At 37.2% G+C, this 18,931-nt stretch overlaps 1 protein-coding gene across 4 annotated transcripts in view; it reads left to right on the top strand.

Annotated features, from left to right (window-relative positions):
* The first annotated feature begins 558 nt into the window (after positions 1-558).
* Positions 559-18,931, top strand: part of TENM2 (teneurin transmembrane protein 2) — a 479,299-nt gene continuing 460,926 nt past the window's right edge. For all 4 annotated transcript variants that reach the window (XM_041488023.1, XM_041488020.1, XM_041488021.1 and 1 more), the window contains exon 1: positions 559-784. In XM_041488023.1, coding sequence (XP_041343957.1) covers positions 559-784 — 226 coding nt within the window. The remainder of the gene's footprint in view (positions 785-18,931) is intronic.

Below are 18,931 nucleotides of genomic sequence, written 5' to 3' on the forward strand. Positions count from 1 at the left end.
ACATGTTGTTAAAGGATAATGTACACCTCTGTAATGCATTAACAGTGAATAGGAATAATCTCCTCTTTGGAACTCTCCTGCATGCTTCAGTCTTAATTGCAAGTCTTCCTGCAGAAAGAATGGAAATAATTAAAGCTGGTGTGAGTCTATTTTTCTTCTGTTGCATAACAGAAACAAATATTGTTCTGTGTTGTTACCAGAGTTCATTCAAAAAATCAAAAGATGACAGTGTTATTGTTTTATCATTGTTTTTCTAAACTCTTTGATTATCTGTTAATTTAGATAGAATGCAATTATCCCACAGCATTTAATTTTTTGCTCCCTACCCATTCTGGTCAATTATTTCAATTTTTTAGAGGATGCATGATGTTGGCCTTCCCTTTCTTTTCGATCTGTGCCGCACTGTTCTTCAAGGACAAGTCAGGGAAAGTAGAACAAAACAAAACCTAGTGGCAGCATTACTTACTCTTTTCTCATCCTTTCATGTTGTCAGGTGACAGTGACTGACCCCAGACAGAAGAGTGGCTCTCCTGGGAGCGCCGTGCCTGGCTCAGAATAATGGACATAAAGGACAGGAGGCACCGCTCGCTGACGCGGGGCCGCTGCGGGAAGCAGTGCCGCTACACCAGCTCGTCGCTGGACAGCGAGGACTGCAGGGTGCCCACCCAGAAGTCCTACAGCTCCAGTGAGACTCTGAAGGCCTATGACCACGACACCAGGATGCACTATGGAAATCGAGTGTCTGACCTGGTGCACAGGGAGTCGGATGAGTTTCCAAGACAAGGTATGTTTGCAGCCAGGACTGGTTCCTTCTATGGTGCTCCTCGGTGGGCGGTCTGCTCCTTGTTAAAGCATCTCAGTGCTACAAGGAGTTTTAATGAAAGAGCTCTGGGAGAATGGATATTATCTTATTTCCACTGCTTTGTCCTAAATTAGAAAGTTCTTTCTTTTCTCTGAGTTCTGGTACTTCTGAGATTCACAATTTGTAAATGAGGCAAACTGAGATTCACTGATCAAAACATCTGAAAATGCCATGACCCTTAACCAGAGGATGTCTTTTGCATAGATATTGGGGTTAGACAATGTGCTAGCTTGGTATTGTTTCCTAGGTTAATTCTGGAAATGATAACGGCATTTTCACCTAAATGTGTCTCTCTTTAACACAGAATCTGTACTGAAAAGACAACTAAAACACTGTTATGGTAAAAACCCATATGGCCAACATACATTCATTATTCATCAGGTGCCTTGGAATTCCTTTCCTGTTCCTGAATGCTGAGTAACTGAACTGTGGGAAGTGGTGGTTCTTCTGACTTTATTTTGTCACTGCTCACCCATATTGCTCACCCTTGACCTCATAAAAACTAAAAGGAGGAAACCCATTTAATTCCTTTTGTAATTGGCTGTAATTGAGCATTGCAGCCTACAACTAATGTTTGAAATAACCTGCTTGTATGAGCTGGTAAGCTAGGGGAATTAACCTCTTATTTTATACAAGAGTCCTTGCTATGTCCAATAGATTAGTGAATTAAAAATATAAATGTTTTTACTTGAAAACCTGTAAATGTACACACATAGTTTTATTCTCATTTGGGTATTTTCTTGTCTCAAGAACTTGTAAGACTCTGTGTTGATACTATTAGTGAACATTGCTTCACAGGAACTCTGTTTAATCACGTGGTTTACTTGCCCAAATAGCCAGGTTAAATTGGCATTCAATCAATGATTAGATATGGCATTTGAATTAAAAGCCTTGGTTTAGTGTCAGTTGAAGAATCAGTTATGGTTCATACCAACTAAGATACAGGCAGGCTTGATGGGCAAATGTGTAGATTTTGTGCTCCCTCGCTGGAAGGTAAATCATCGGGTACATAATTTAAATGTACCATAATTTAAATGCAGAAACTCTTCTGGTTTGTAGATGTGCTTGTTAACAGCATGTGACAGTTCTCTGCTGCACATTTCTAATGCTGTGGCTCAAGGAATGGGAAGTTACCACACTTATTGTGGAAATCCTTCAGTGGAAGGTCGTTTCTTATACCTGGTATCATGTCACACATCTTGTTTAAAACGTTCTGACAGCAGTCAGTGTCTGTCTTCCCCTTTCAATCAAACTATCTAATAATTGCCATTAATAATTAAGCCCTTGTCTAATCCCTTGCTTCTCTCAGATTTGTCTGCAGACACGTGGGAGTGTTTGCATTGTGCTTGGTCTGTGAAACACCCACTTCTGTTTTCTGGGGTAATCTCTGCTCTTGGAAGGTCTTTCTTTGCTTAGAGGTGTTTACCTAAGACAAAGCATCAAAACCTCAAACCTCTGAGCTGCTGGAGCCATTTTCACTGCAGTCTGTTCTGCTTTACTGTACAGAAGTCATCTAAATATTACTTTTTCCTATCAGGATGATTGATGCTTCAGCTTAAGTGTCTCATTTTAGTTTGCAGGTCATTATTCAGCATTTCATAATGGTCTTTTTCTCTTGATTACTGATTTGACAACTGTTCATCCTCCCCCTGCTCTTAATGTGTTCTTCTCTGCCCTCTTTACAAAGGGGAATGCAAATTGTTGGTAACTGAATTGAAACCTCAGGGTTTTTTTTATTATTGTTATTTTTTCCCCTACTAGTTTGTTTTGTTGTGTCTAAATAAATAGTGTTTATTTTAGAGAGCCAAAGTAATATTTTGTTAGATAATGAGTAGCAACTCCTTATTTTTCTGCTTTTGTTAAGTTTAGAAAGCAATTTTTTTAGAAAATAAGTCAGTGTGATGATTCTTTGCATTTGAAAGCTGGATATCTTTCTGATTGAACAGTTTTACTGGCATGAAATTCAAGAAAATATGACAGGTAGATCTAGATTAAGATTTGGTAGCTGTTCTCACTTTCTATATTAACATTAGATAGATAAAGATGTGGTTCATATAGTAGGAAGTTCTGTTCATTACATCTCGTGCATCCAGTTTCCAGCTGCAGACACGTAGGAATTTATACATTTAAATTTATTCTAACTTTGAGTGGGTGTTATGATGGGATTAAATTCTGTGGGAAATAAACATGATTAAAATAGTCTTTAGAGATGTTTTTGTTCTTCTGTTAGAAAAAAAGCTTGATTTTTTTAAAGGAATTGCAGATGTTTTCCTCAGTATTTTGTCTCTTCTATTAGAAAAGCTAAATACTTTTTACTTACTGCAAAATATTTGGTTTGACCATGCCACTGGAACTGCTCACAGCTGTTTGGAGCTGCTTGTTGTACGTTACTGGGTATGGAAAATCTGTTAAGGCAAAGTTGCACTCATTCTAGTTTTGTTTATCATGGTTTGTCAGCAAAATGCTAATAACAAAAACTATATTCAGAGCTCAGAAATCTGAAACAGTTATTGCTGGCTTGTTTTAGTATTTTCCTGCGAGGAATGAAGGTTGTTCAGATTTAAAAGATTTTAACTATTCACAGTGACTGATAGGCTGCTACTTAGAGGCCACAGCTGCTCTTACAGGTGCCTGGGCTGACCAGGCTTTGTCTCACTGCTCATGCTCCCAATAACACCCAAATGAGATCTTTGATCATCTTGTCATCAAACCTGAGTCATCCTCAACTCTTCTGTTAAAATTAATGTATCCCTTCCAAATCCAACTGAGTTTTGGCAATTACAATTTTAATACTTCTCTCCAGGACATGTGACCTTTTGAAAATGAAATGTTTTGATAGATTTGTATTAAATACATTAAGTAAAACTTCTTTAATGTATTCTCCTTAGAGTGAGAGCACATTTATAGTTTTCCTTTGTCATGCAAGGTTTTTGAGTGGCATTCTGCAATCTGTTGATTTTCATTATATCTGTACAGTTTCATAACCAAAGGAAATTTGAGGTAGAGGCAACGTGGCAGATGCTTTAACATTAAATCAGGTGTAGGGTGGTTTGTGTAGGAAAAGGCCTCAAGGCAGCTCTCCTCTTCTAGCCAGTACACGTGGAACCTCCACTTCTCCTGAATTAGGGCTTTGGTTTTAATGGTGACCTGAGAGAAACACGATCCCAGTGTAAAATATGTATTAGGGTGAAACAACTGCCTTCAATTTCTCCTGTCTAGAAAGCATGGCCTTATTGAGAAACAAAAAAATATAATTTGTGTACCCTATTTAATAATGGAAAGATGCTGAATAAAACCTCCCTCCCTTATGCTCTCCCTCCGCAAATCATAAAAGATTGGGAGATTTTATTACGTGATTTAAAAACCTGAAAGCACTTTTCATTTGTGCTTTCATGTGTGTTGAAGTTGTTAATAATGGAGCAATGCAGCAGCATTACTAGACTAGCAAATAAATAAAAGTACAAACGTTTAGGGCAGCCTTCTGTCAGTAAGCTTTTAAGAAAGGAAAAGGTAAGAAAGTCGAACCCAAACCTAACATTCCTCCTCTGATTTATACTCTAAGATCAGTCAAGTGCCCTTTTGAGCTGTAATAGCAAGATGATCTGATAGACAGGAATTAAACCAAAACTTTGTGTACATTAGATCTGAGTCACAATAAAAACCAGAAGAAAATGTATTTAAAAGTGGATTTTCAGGGAGACATCATGGCATTGACCTTCAGTCTTTGGGGTGCTTTCTTTTAAATACACACAAATTGTTTTCTCTTGGTATTTTGTGTATGTTGTTTTGGTTTTGGATTTGGTTGTTTTTTTTTGTTTTTTTTTTTTTTTTTTTGGTTTGTAATGTTTGGGGGTTTAGTTTTGTTTGTGTGTTTGTTTTCTTTTGATTTCTTTTTTTTTCCTTCTGAGCAGCAAGCTCTCTGGTTTGCAAGTGGTAGTTTAAATCAGTTGTGATAATCTCTTCCTTTTCACTTCCCTTACGTTCCCCTTCCATTCTATTTTCTTGGCATTTCACCATTTTCTATCTTCATCCATTGTGAGTCCCTTTGCTGGGTGTGCTGGGGTGCTCAGACCTCCTGGGCTGAGCACTGGGAGTCTGAGAGTCTGACCTGGGCTGAGCAAAGGTTCATCTTCATCTCTTCTCACCTGCTGGACCAATTGAGCAGATCTGATGGGAACTCCAGAAATGATTAATAACACCAGTGCTGGAAAACCCAGTACTATTCTAATATTAATATGTATTTGTAGAATAAACAACAGCTAGACATAATCTGAGAATTCTCTGTACACACACTTGGGGAATAACTTTTCTCTCTGTTTCTCTCATGGAACAGCTTTTTATTCTCGGCAGTTTCCCACAACAGATCATTATTAAAAATCAGCATTTGTTTACAGTTTAAATGAGAGACTTGGAATGCAGGGATTTCTGATGCAAGTATATAAGTTTATATAGACTTATGCTCCTTTTTTCCTCTTTTTTTGCTCCTTTATATAGCTTTCAAAAAAGAACTTCTATTTTTACTGCTTCTCTGCTGGACTCCTCGTTAGTTGATGATTAAGTTAAACTAGTTTCTATTTTTTAAAACCATTTGCAAAGTTACAAGCACATTGTGTAAACCACATATAAAAGGATTACTTCTAAAAACTAGATGTTATTAACATGTAGTAAGCACACACTGAATAAAAGAAAAAAAATTAAAAACCTCAGGTCTGCCCTAAAATAGGTTTAATAACCATTTTCATGCAAATACCTTTTCAGTAGAACTTGAAAATTAATAGGAAATATGCTTTCTATACTTCATAGTTCCAAATTTCTACCAAGCAAAAGATCTTGTGCCTCAATGAAAGCCATGTTTGCTTGTCTTGTAGTGCTGGGGCCTGACTGGGTGTTGAACAAAACCTTTCTTTGGTATATTTTTTCCTGCCTCATCCCTTTACTCTGCTATGTAATAGAATTCTAATACTTTGGATACTGAAAATAATAATTTTTGATCCTATAAACCCTTCTCGATTTTCTCATACACACGTGAGCACACACTCTTCTAAGAACTTTGTTTACACACATCTGTGGATGCTCTGTCTCATACTAAAATCTACTGTAAAGGGAAATAATGTACTCCATGGAAATGAAATAATAATTTTAGTTTGTAAAAAATATACTTCAAATGAAAGTGATTTTTGATTAATTCTAATAATGAAAACGGCTAACACTGAGCAAATCTTGCAAATTTGTTCCACCTTCGGTGTCTTGTTTTCCAAAGGTTCAATTGATATTTTTTAGCATCTGGTTTTCAGCAAGATGTGTTTGGAAGGGAGGCTTGATTACTTGAGAGTGTTCTCAAACTGATGGAGAGACTTAGATTCTTTTCTAATACACCTATTAACATTGAAATGTCAGATTTAGAAAGCTTTTACATTTGATCAGGATTTGAATTGGGCATCTCTGTTCCTGCATCCTAGGTGGGTTCCAGAAAATGAGTTTTTATATGTAGTCCTGAATTTGCTTCAATGAATATCATTTTGTTTCTGTGAACTTGAGAACCCTTCCAAAGCTTGTTTTCTGGTAAAGGAGCAATTAGGCCATTTTCCTTCTCCTCTTTTCTCATAATACAGGAAGAAAGAACTATTTAAATAAAATGGTGTTCAGCAAATATTTGACATACAGCAGCATTTACTTTGGGTTATACATTGATGAACTCTCCAATGCCACATGTGTTTAAGGTCTGCATCTTCAGAAAAAATAAGGGAAGGATTAGATATTTGTATTTTAGTGGAGTGTGTGGAAGATGGGTTAAGCACCAGAGGGTATTCACTGCTCCAATGCACGAGTCAGTTTTCAGCTCAAATGCATTGGGACCAAGTTTTAGGTGTATTTTTATTTACTCTGTAATTGTCTTTTCTGCTTTATTTTTCCCCCATGTTGTTTTGAAATGTCTTACTACTGGGGACTAAATTCTAGACTCAGTGGACAGCTGGTTCATCCATGATGATGATTGCTCTGTTTATATTTCCTCTGTCCTCCCTGTTTGTTCTCCTAACACCTCCAATGCATTACGTGATTTCTAGAAGCTTTTAAAATATTGTGGCTGGACCCAAATGCACACACTTCAGTCAGTAAGAAAAACATAAGGAAAGTTTCAAACAAATAAAAATACCATCCAAGTCTCATTGTCTTCCTTAGAGAACCATGGGGACTTTGGAGTTTAGTCCAAGTGCTGATGGCCAATTCATTTAAAGTCTATAAATCAGTAGAAAAACAAAATTATAAGGAAGTATAATTGGGTAAGCAGGGCCCAGCATTTGTCCTGTTTGTTTTATATTATTTGTCTCTGGATTCAGAGTTCCAGGTCAGAGGATCTGCAGTTACCTGTCTTGGCCTGCTTTTGGGTTTCTCGTTAACTTTCATCAGATTATTTCTACACTGATCGCAGTAATCTTTCCTTGAACTAAGCACATTCTGAAGTTCTGGAATCACCAGGAGAGCATGAAGTAGAAGCAGATCATGAAAATCCATGATTTCCACTGATGGGCAGTGACTGTGGGAACTCAGCCTCCATGTTAAAAGCAGATGCCAGCTTTTCTCTGGGTTTTGGAAACTGGCTTCAGTTTTAGCCATTAGGTCTGGTGATGCTCTTTTCTGTGTGATTGGGAAACCCACAGTAGCCAGTGTTTTTCTGTACAGATTTAATTAGATGCTGCAGTTCAGTCAGTTGTGTGTTCTGTGAGCTGTCTGTCAATCTAAGCAGAGCTCTTCAAGCATCTGCCTGTATAATGTCATCTTCTGTCATGAATTTCGACTTGGTAGTGGTTTCTAAACCCTTTCCTACCTTTTAGTTTGTCTCTAATAGAACTGAAATATACCATGGCAATGCCCTGTATGCCCCAGGGATGTGGATAAAGACAGGCTGAAGACACAGTGATTTGTATAAAGGTGGTTCTTTGACACTATTTCTTGTTTGTAAATCCAACTTCAAATCAGCTTTTGCTGGTAGCAGTCAGTTCCTTTTGAGGTGCTCATCCTTTAAGGTTCCAAAATGGTTTCAGAGTCTAGATAGCTGATTAGACAAAATAGCATGCAGATGTCTTTATATATTGCCTTTTTCTTTCCATTTGAGTGCTTAGCTGGAAGTGACTACACTGAGTGCAAAAGTACGTGTCTGTGAATGCAGACCATATTGGAAACAGAGATTTACTGTCCCAAAGTGTAATGCTTACTCAGCCATCTGATGAGATTTGAACACTAAACAGTTTGAGAGGGATGCATAAAGCTGTTTTATTACAAGATGCTGTTATGAATTGTAGCAGCTTTCCTTATGCTATGCTGCTGTTGCCAAACAAGTTGCATGAATGTAAGCAGTTTTATTTGTAATTACTTGCTTACATTTCCTTAGAATAGTTGGGTTATAGGTTTGTGATTCCTGCTCCTCCACTTGTGGAAATCTCTGCATCCTGTTTAATTCAGAATGAAAAAGATATCTTTTTAAAACTGCTTGGAGAAAAGCCTCTCTGAGGAATGCTGCTGCTAATACGGGAGGTGGAGTGGGGCTCAGATGTTTGTGTGTGTGTGGTAGAAACTTGTTAAAATGGATGCAGAAAGCTCAAAAAAACAGTTGACTGTTTCTTCATAATACAGTGAAAAGTAAAGAGATCTTATTTTAGCTGAATTTGAGAAAGTCCAGAAAATGGAGGAATAATTCACTCACCTAAAGAAATATTGTGGAAAATACAATAGTTAAGACCTGTTCTTTTTCCTAAACTTTAATCAAGACCTGGATGTTACAAACTGAATTTAACACTTGAAACTGTTCTTGACAGAGCAGTGAAGGCAGTCCTGTTTTCTTGCTTATGTGTAGCTAGAATTGCTTTTGATGATGCTGCTGGACTCTGTTTTCTTAAACAGTCAAGAGTGTTCCTTATGACAATCACCACTTGCACAAAGTAAGACAGTTGTTTGAAGAGCATTGCAACAGTTTGATCATCACTGCTGAAATGTCTCTTCAGTGTAGTTTGTCCAGTGTAATTTTGAATGCTGAGTCTTGGTCTTCTGTTGATTGCTTTCAAGATTCTTCCTCAGCTTAAAAACCAATCTGCTTGGAAGAACTTGCCAGTATCTCTATCTGTTTTATTCCTAGCATTGCTCCTCTATCCATGTTCTGAGCCCAGGTATGCCTTGCCAGTCCTGGTATTGTTAGACATCTTTTAGCAACCTATCCTCACTCTCATATTCCTTCTTTTCTTATTGTCTCATTTATCCACTCCTAACTTTGGGCTTTTGGTACTTGCTCTTTGCTGTGTTTCTTCTCTTGGCATGTTTTTCCAAAGGCACGTGTCACCTAAACCTTATAGAAATTTTCTTGTACAAAGGCATGGCACCAAGCACTGCAGCTGAGGGGTTTTGTTTTGCAGTTCCACCAGCACTTGTAGAATACAAAGAAATGTCTAATGCTAAGAAAATTTGAGCAGCTGGCTAACATCAGCTGTATTTTTTCCACTATTCCATGTGAAAACCACAGAATAGCCTGTGGTCAGTTTTACCTAAAAGGGAGCAAGCTGTCTGCTGTCTGTGGAAACAAGTGGAAATTTTGAATATGAGATTGATATTCATAATCATATTTGATTATATGAAATGGTAGAGGCTCAGTTGCAGATGACTCAGTTCAGTACAACTTTGTCTTCTCAAATGCATTAATCAACTCCATTTGTTTAAATACTGAAGTAAAAATTACCAGTATTTTAGGTTTTGCTACTAAGGCCAGAAGCAATGTTAGATAATGAAAAAAAAAAAAAAAAAAGACCATCATGTAGAACAAATTGCATAAATGTTATTCCTTCAAGCAAATGGCTACTCTGTGGTAGCTGGTCTAGAATTGTATATTCACTTTTTAAAATTACTTCCACTAGAGTACTATGTTTTCAGGTTGGCAGTTTACGATGATATATTAAATATTATAAATATAATAATAAATTTCACATGATGTAGTTAGGGTACCAAAAAAAACTTTTTATACATGGTAGTCAATTTGATTTCATAGCAATATCTGATTTTCTTTTGAAGTTTTTGTATTCCTGAGATAGTTATAGGCATTTGAATGATATTGAAGAAAAGCTAAAATGGTACATAGTCTCTGTGGAGAAAGTATTACCTTTGACTAATATTATTTACATATGCCAAAAGTTTACTACAAAAAAAGTGATAATCTGGACTTTATTCTTGCTTAAGTTATCTTACCAAAGAGTTAGAGAGGTGGAAAGAGTAGTGCTAGCCGCATAGCTTCTCTTTTTGGGGGGTTGGGGTTTAGTTTCTGGTGTGTCTGCTAAACTTGCTGCAGATATATTTTGACACTAACATTAAAGTAATTGCAGCAAATAAAATTTTGTGTATGACTAGGCAAATAAGTGTGTGGGCTCCTGTTAAGTTTGTTTCTAAATTCTTACAAAAATAAAACTCGTAAGGCATTATTACCAGTATGTGCTTCAAGCACTAAATTTATAAAGTAGATTGTTAATAATATGAGGAATGATATATCACAGCTGTAATGCCATGTCTTCCAAAGTTAATGAATACTTACAATTTCCATAATGAAAAATTAAGGTTAAAGTGGTTTATAAGACTGCCTACAGATCCAGCAGAAGTCTAATTAGAAGAAAGAACATTAAATTTGAGGTACTTGGAAATATATATTACCTAGTGTTATATATGGACTAAAATTCTGCACCTGTATTTAGGATTGCTCAAATGTGGACAATTCAACCAGAACACAGCACAGAAAACTGAAATGTTATTTGCTCTCTGAAATCACTGTGTACACAACAGATTGTGGGTTTAGATGTCTTCAGTACTTCAGTTATGTGAGTCTCTCTTGTTGACTCAGTGCAACAATCTCTCATCTGTGTTTGCCCGTTTCTTTACCATTTCTGAAGTAAGATGAACCTTTGTGCTTGTTTTTCCTATTTCCAGAGCCTAATGAAGCTCTTGTTCCTGTGCCGTGGCAGTTTGGGGTGGCTGCCACAGAGCAGGCAAATGAGGGGCTGGTTTGGCATCCCAGGGGCCGGTTTGGCATCCCAGGGGCCGGTTTGACATCCCAGGGGCCGGTTTGACATCCCAGGGGCTGGTTTGACATCCCAGGGGCCGGTTTGGCATCCCAGGGGCCGGTTTGACATCGCAGGGGCCGGTTTGGCATCCCAGGGGCCGGTTTGACATCCCAGGGGCCAGTTTGGCATCCCAGGGTCTGTTTGAAGGAGGCCACTGCCCACAGCTGCTCGGTTCAGAGAGGTGCTCCCACGCAGCTGAGGCTCAGCTGGATTTATAGAATTCACCCTCAAAGAAAACCTTGAGTTTTGCAGGTGGTGTTCAGGGCACAAGGAGCTGCTGTGCCGTGTTCCTGTGTGGGGAAGGGTGGGAGGTGTGGCACTGCTGGAAGAGGGCAAACTGCCTTCTCGTCCCACAGAGGGGAGAAGGAAAAAACCTTCCTGTTTGCCCAGGCAGGAGGCTGGGGAGGTTGACAACGTAAAAAACATAAAAACTGAGATGGTGTTGCGATGCTGCACTTCCCTGGACTTGTTTTTGCATTCTGTGTAATGCAGAATGACTGTAATTGAGAGTATATTTGGGATAAGCTGCCTTTGTGGTTATCAAATATGTCAGCTTTGCTTTTTTATGTTTATATGTTGGGTTTGTAACTCTTATAAGCTGTTATTGCATGACAGACTCCTCCATCTTAATTTCAGTTTCTTAAATTCATCTTCTTCCTTCCTTTTTTGACAGCATAACAATATAACACCTTGATCCCAGTGTATCTATCCCACATGGGGTTTGCTGTGTGGTGTTTTTTGTGGCCATCACTACATGAGCAGAACAGTTCTTGTCAACAAAATTCCTCTGAAGTATTGTTTTAGAGTGAGCTTTTTTTGTTGATCTCTCTCTTTTCTCATTATGTCTACAGCTTGTAAAAGCATAATGGAATAGAATTTATCTAGTTTTTCTCCAGTATCTCTTTTACTCCTGAGAATCTTAGTATTCAGTTTAAGGAAATGCATCTCAAAAAGTATGTCAGAAGTGTGGCAACTTATCCTCTTAACCATACAGGTGTGATATTTATAAAATAGAAACTTTGGCATTTTAAGATGTGATGATGATCTGTAGAATAAGAAGGCAAAGGAAGAACTCGGAATAAATAGAATGACTTGAATAAAAAACCCTGAAATTATGAGGTAATTTTTTGCAGATGTAACATCATGTTCTAAAATATACAAATATATAAGTGTTTTGTTGTTTAATTGTACTGATTCAGTTATTGAATCTAAAATACCCATTTGCTCAGCTGTGGAGTAGTGGAGAATAGGGATTTAATTCAGATTCCATTTTTTCCCTGAAAATTACCTTTTTCCTTATTATATCATGGTTTTGAATTCTAATTTAATTTGAATTTAATTTTAATTATTTTAATAATCCCAGCATCATGGGGTGTTTTTTATTCTGACTGTTTAAGCTGTAGTTGGAACAGGTGAAGTTGATAAGTTGAAGTTGATAGAATGGTTTGGGTTGGAGGGGACATCAAAGTCATCTCATTCCAAGCCCCCTGCCATGGGCAGGGACCCCTTCCACCAGACCAGGTAGCTCAGGTTCTATCCAGCCTGGCCTTGGAAATTTCCATGGAAGGGAACCCTCTGGGCAACCCTCCTATTCAGAGCAAAAGAGGGAGGGACCATTTCAGATAGTAAAGAAAATACAGTTCTTAGTATATTTGTGAGGCAGGGAAAGGCTTGTTTACTTGTCTTTGCACCAGGGATCTGCAAACAAATAAATGGCTCAAACTGATAGAGATTTACCTTAGATCCTCCTCAGGTGATGGGAATAATGTGCTGCAAGAGAGGAGTTATGGTTGCATATCAAAAATTCTGTTACAGAAATGCACAGTAAATTTCCACAAATGATTAAATAAATTAAGCTCCTGGACACATTTATGGTACTGTTTTCAAAACAGGAATTAAAATCTATGTCTCTGGAGGTCATATGACTACTTAGCAAGGAAACAGACTCAAAGTTATTGGTAGTGTCAGTGAATAGCAAACATGCTCTTTTTAAAACAAGATGTATTGTACCTCATATGTTTACTGCATTTAGTCCAGCAGTATAATTTACTTAATGTCCTGCAGTATTCCTGGGGGGAGGGAAAAAAAGCCAGATTGTTTGGCTTAAATTTATCTTGTTCATATGTAAGAAAATGACTGAAGTAAGTACTTCATTTATTGTTTGTTCTTGAAAGAGGACGTCTGACAGAGATGATGGCTCTCAAAGGCCTCTACCACTTCAGCTTTCAAGACAGAGGGTGAAGTTGGGCTGGATCTCTGCACAAACTTTACCTCTCTGCAGCCTGAAAGGTATACTGAAATACTCAAATAATGAAAAGTATTTTTCTGTTGTCAGAAGCTCTAAGAAGAGAGTTCTGTGGTTTGGTTCTGCACTTGATCTTTGGCAGCCACAAACCTCCCCGTGAAAGAACCGAAGGAAATCTGTTAGCAGAGTGAGCAGCTAAAGGATGAAGTAGACCCTGTTGCATAAGAGGGCAAACTGTGATTTCTTATCATTTAACTTCCTCCTGTTCCACTTAAAAACATTTTTGTATGGACTATCTTCAATTTCTTATGACTCCAGGTTGTAAATTAACATACGGAATAATCTGAAATGCAGATGAGGGGAGAGAGGGCACTTGTGGAAAGTGGCTTCTTGTCTTACTGTCAAGGAGACTGTTATGCTTGAAGTTTTATATTTCTGCTGAAATCCTTAGATATTTTTGGATATGCAGGTGGTAGAGTGCGTCTGTCAAATTTTCTATTTTTTTTTTTTTTCTCTCAATGAATTCTTTGCAAGAATCTTGGCAAAATATTTTGAATGCATGTGTGGTTTTTTCTTTTTATCTCTATATTCACTATTCAATTACATTTTTTTTCTGATTTTTTTTATCTCAGTGGTCCTTCCTTAAAGACATATAACCTGTGCAGAATGATACTGACTAGAAAAAAAAATCACAGAAAAAAAATAAATCTAGTGAATTTAATAGAAGTGACATAGAGTATCTTCCATGTTAAAAAGGTAAAGTAAATTCTCAGATATGTGGATTGATGGGGAAGAGAGTTAGCAAGATAAAGACAAGATCAAACAAGGCTGGTCAGGAGCAATGCTGAAAGAGGCTAAAGAACAAAAGGTGTCAGCTTTAGGGTGTTAACTCTGGGCAGAAGCAGCAAGAAGAGAAAGCATTAGCAGAACTTTTGGAACGAGCTTTTATCAAAATTAATACTGAGATATAAAAAAAAATGGTACTGAGGCACCTGCGTTTTTTTGAGGCAGAATGTGTGGTGCTTTATTCGCTGCTCTTCTCAAGCTCAGAACACACCAGGCAGTGTTTGCACAGCCCTGGATGAATTTGGAATTGTGCTTGTGGTGTCGTCTTTCCCCATTTAAATTTTCTTTTTTTCCTGCAGTCTGTATTTGTCATGTGTGTGACTGAACTCTAAGAGACTGGAGCTTGAAGTGCTGTGCTGATAGTGCCTTTTTAAATTCTTTTTCCTTCCAATAATTAACCCTAAATAATTAATAGCCATGGTATATCTGAGTTCTCAGTATAAAGCTGTCACTTGATTTTTTAGCATTTTCATTATGACAATATTCATGCTTGATTACAATGATTTTGGGTCTGTTTGGCTGCCAGTACTTTCCATGGATTTGAATTTTCTTCTCACTTTTCAGTTCTCCTGTGTTTGGGCTGTGTTACAGCAAATATAATTTTCCTAATGGGAGGTGAAATTTCATGTCAGCAGGACAAGATATGCTGAGCTTGGCCTTATTTCTTCCATAAGAATGTAGTATTTTATTCTTCTAGATTGTGTCATATATATACATATAATAGTTTTATGTATATAATTTCATTAACTATTTATTTTATATAGATACTGTTCTTACCTTCTGAAACCAAATATTATTGTAGTTTCTGACAATGAACAGTTATTTACTAAGAAAATAAATTTTACTTTCAGAGGTTTTCAATTAGAAAGGAAGAAAAGCAAACTGATTATTATGAACTACAAAATTATTCATCACTGAATACCAGTAGATAATCCAGGGCACTTTAAGATGCAATTCTTTTTTCATCTATTTAACAGGCCTCTCAATGATAATGAACTTGTCTTGATGTGCATGTTAATTTGTGGTGAAAGGTGATAAATAAGAAGTTACCCAAGATTTAAAGTCTAAGAAAAACAACTTGAAATGCCTCTAGTTCATCTTTTATGTAGCTAAAAATGATATAAAATGGAAGAAGACAGAGGTGAAATGCTTAAGAATGAAAAATGTATCGATTTTAATTCACAGGGGTTTTTTCCTGAAGAGAACAAAAGCAAAGATTATATATGTCATTCTGATGTACCAAATCCTATTTAAATAATTGAGATGTTTGGATTTTGTTATATTTTTGTCTTACTCTAACTCACATATTACGCCAGTGGGATAAATGATGTTGGTTCATTCCCATTTTACAGACAAAGTGCAGGAGAAAAAAGATTAAGTGAGTTGCTCAGGGGCATGAATAACATTGTGAGCTGAAAAAGGCAAAAAATCTTTGCACTTAGATTAGTAATCCATTTTTATTTATATTAGCTAATATTTCCACTCTTGGTTTTTTCCTTCCCTTTCTGTTGTCTGTGTAGCATGTATTCTCAACTAATCAGAAATTATTTTGCAAACTTCTCTGATCAGTGAAACTTCAAGCCATCTATCAAAAGGGAGAGTTCCACTTCAGTTAATTCTATGTGTCTTGTTTTCATCTAATTTTCTGTTGTTTCTGGAAAATGCATATTTATTTTATCCATCACAAAAACTGTAATAATAATTTAGAAAAATAAAGATTAGAGTGCTTTATTTGTTAGAAAATAGAATTTAAAAATACAAAGGTGAAGTCAAAGGCATATTTTTACTGGGTTTTATTAACATAATAATTACTCCTGTTCAAGCAGATTTATTAATGTAATTTATTTAATAAAGATGTCTGAAACTGCTGGATTGGGGAGAACAAAAGACAGTCAAAGAAATAGGAAAGGTAGGCATCAAGAGAGACAATAGTGGAGGCTCAGTGAGGGGTCTCACACCTTAGGTATGAGTTGTGAAATAAAAGGGAGAATGGGAGAAGAGGAAAAATGACCTGAATTTGCACAATTTTTTAGGGGTTAGTCATCTGACTCTGACTTTAAGTGTGAATAACATCTCAGAAGTCAGTGATAACCATGTCTTTCATTGTGAATCCAGGTTTATTATCTCCCTAGGGTGACTCCTAGAAAAATGTCAGTAGTATTTGAGCATGTTTGGAGACTTTGCATGTTGGCTAAACCCAGGCTTCACTGTGGAGGATCTATTCCAGAGACAATTTTTTATCGATCCTGGGAGTGTTACTCTGACATGGACCACAGGCTCCATGACAGTGGTACTGTGTTCCTTGGAGTGTCCTGTGGTGCCAGATCTAGTTTAAATCCTTTTCTGTTGGGAAAAGGCCACAGGTGGAGTGCAGACCCTGAGCAGAGCATGGATCTCCTTGTTTCCTGAGGAAAGAAAAGAGACCATGTGCACCATGACGTGGATGTGCCCCCTTCACACTGGGAAGCTCCAGTACAAGATTTTCTGCCACTCTTGGCTTGTATCAGAGGAATTTTTGTCATAATAGTCAATGAGTTCCTTCATGGTTCAAGTGCACAAGAAAAATTGTATTTGGAGTATGCTGTTGTGGTCACTTGATTCTTTCTAATACTGTTATTGATAACAACTTACATTGCTTGTACCAATATAATTTGCAGTCCCATGAGCAATTTTTACAGTGTTAAGCAAAAAGGAAAAAAAAGAAGTAACTAAGTCTTCTAGATGGGTTTATTCAGATTATTATATCATTCTAAGCACCGTAAATCTTTCATTGCATTAATTAAAAAAAAACCTGTAACAAGATGAGTTTCTGGTTTCCTGAAATTCAGGGTACATCTCCCTGTCAAAATAAACATTCCTTCTAGAAAATTATGGAGCAACCTTGATTTAAAACATAAAGTGAAAATACTGGGTTGAGTTTGTTGTTGTCCTTTGGTCAATAATCCTTCTTTCTTCTGATCTGTAACACAGGGGTAATGGTAGGAATCTTTTCTCTGTGTGATATTTCAGAATATTCACAAAGTATTATTTAGTTTAAATATGGGAAAAATATGCATGTATGTATTATATGTGTGGTGGCCAGCCTGATCTGTCTGTGGAGAGGAGCTTCCTTATCCTTTCCTTATCCATTTCTTTAGAATGCAAGAAAAGATGAGTTATCCTCAGGTAACTTTGCACCACAGGGTGAAGTCTTTAGAATTCATGGAACTTCAGAAAAAAATGAATGCAAGAAGATTTTTAAAATCGAGGTAATTTGAAATGTTCACGGTCAAACAAAACAACCCCATTCATACATAGACTGATTAATTTAAAAATGTTTATGAAAGTTGAAACATTTTACATGGGGACAGTGCTTGTAATTATCAGTGCCACCAAGAAAATTAAAGGATAGGTGTATCTAAATGAAGATCCTAAGGAAAAAATAGTCATGTGGGTTTAAAATACTGCTTCAACTGCATTAATTCACTTTTATTCATTATTTTAGTGACCTTACTTCAGTTTCATTAGTTGATTTTTGGAAGCCGTTACATCAAAGTAAAAGCTATTACATTCCTAAAAATCTGCATTTGTGTAGGTATACTTAGTAGTTTAATCTTCACTTTTTCACTTTTTGGGGTTTATGCAGTTAAATTGTTACCCAGACACAAACACAGATAATTGAGGTTTATAAAGATCCCAGCTGTCAGGCTTTCCAAGGCACAAGTCCCAGCAGAAGTCAGGCTCCCATTCCCAGTAACAGTCGTGGCTGGAAATGATGCTGAGCTTCAGGACACTGGTGGCAGAGGATGGGGGCAAGTATTTGTTCATGTGCTTGCAAATAATACTGAAAATATTCTGAGTAACTAAATGTCCAATACGTAATCACCTTAATGGCAATACTCAATGAAGGGTGTATGTTCTGACACATTTTTTGTGACATTTGATGATTTTTTTTTTCTATTCAGAACACGTGTAACAAAACCAAGAAATCTAAGCCAACTTTTTGGCCATGCCCATTACATTGTAACTTATCATTGATTTCTCTTCTAGCCTGAAGAATAAGCTTATTACTCTTTCAGTTTTCAGGTGCCATTAACAAACTTAGGTCCAAGGGTCGCTGCCTCTTTTCAGTTCCTGTGCATGAAGCAGAAGGAATCAAGGTACGCCTGATCCAGTCCTACAGCACTTAGGACTGTGTGTAATGCAGTTGTAGGTTCACAGCAGCCATTAGCTTGTTCTTCCCCAGCCAGGAAACTGCATCCCAAGGAAGGTCAGGCTGTGGTAGGAGGGTGCAGAAGTCAAGTCTGTGGTTTAATACTGACCTGCCTCCCTTTTCTGTCTTGAGCCATGCCCTTCATGATATGTGGGATCATAGAAGTGCTATGTTGTGGCTTATTTTTTATGTTTTTGCTGAGGTGGACTAAAAAACTGGAATTACATGGCTGCTTTTTTCCCCAGTGTTTCTTATGCTGGAATTGTGTTTTCCCTGTGTTTAAAGTTTTCTGATGCACAGGGCAAGGGCTGTTTCAGTCCTGATGGACGCGATGTAGCAGTTCACAAAGGGACTGTTTCTGCACCATACTGCCTTTAAAAGAGATGTATAACATGCTGTTGGTTTGGAATTCAGCCTACAAGTGACCTTTGAGTAAATGGTTAATCTGGGTAAAAATTAATCTAATGGATGTTTTTTCATGCCAGGGTTTCTTTTAATTCTAAAGCAGGAGGGAAGGATTACACAGTGCTTGGTAACTTTCCTCCCCCACTTGAGAGGATTGCAGGTTAAGTGGGAAGGAAGCCAACTCCTGGTTTCATGTCCTTGCAATTTCAGCTGGACTGTTCCTGTCAGGTTATAGCAGATACTGCCATACGTAAATGGATTCAAATCAAATAGAAATTACTTCAGAGTTT

The sequence above is a fragment of the Pyrgilauda ruficollis genome, unplaced genomic scaffold (assembly GCF_017590135.1).
Source record: "Pyrgilauda ruficollis isolate IOZ18807 unplaced genomic scaffold, ASM1759013v1 scaffold86, whole genome shotgun sequence".
NCBI classification, from domain to species: Eukaryota; Metazoa; Chordata; class Aves; order Passeriformes; family Passeridae; genus Pyrgilauda; species Pyrgilauda ruficollis.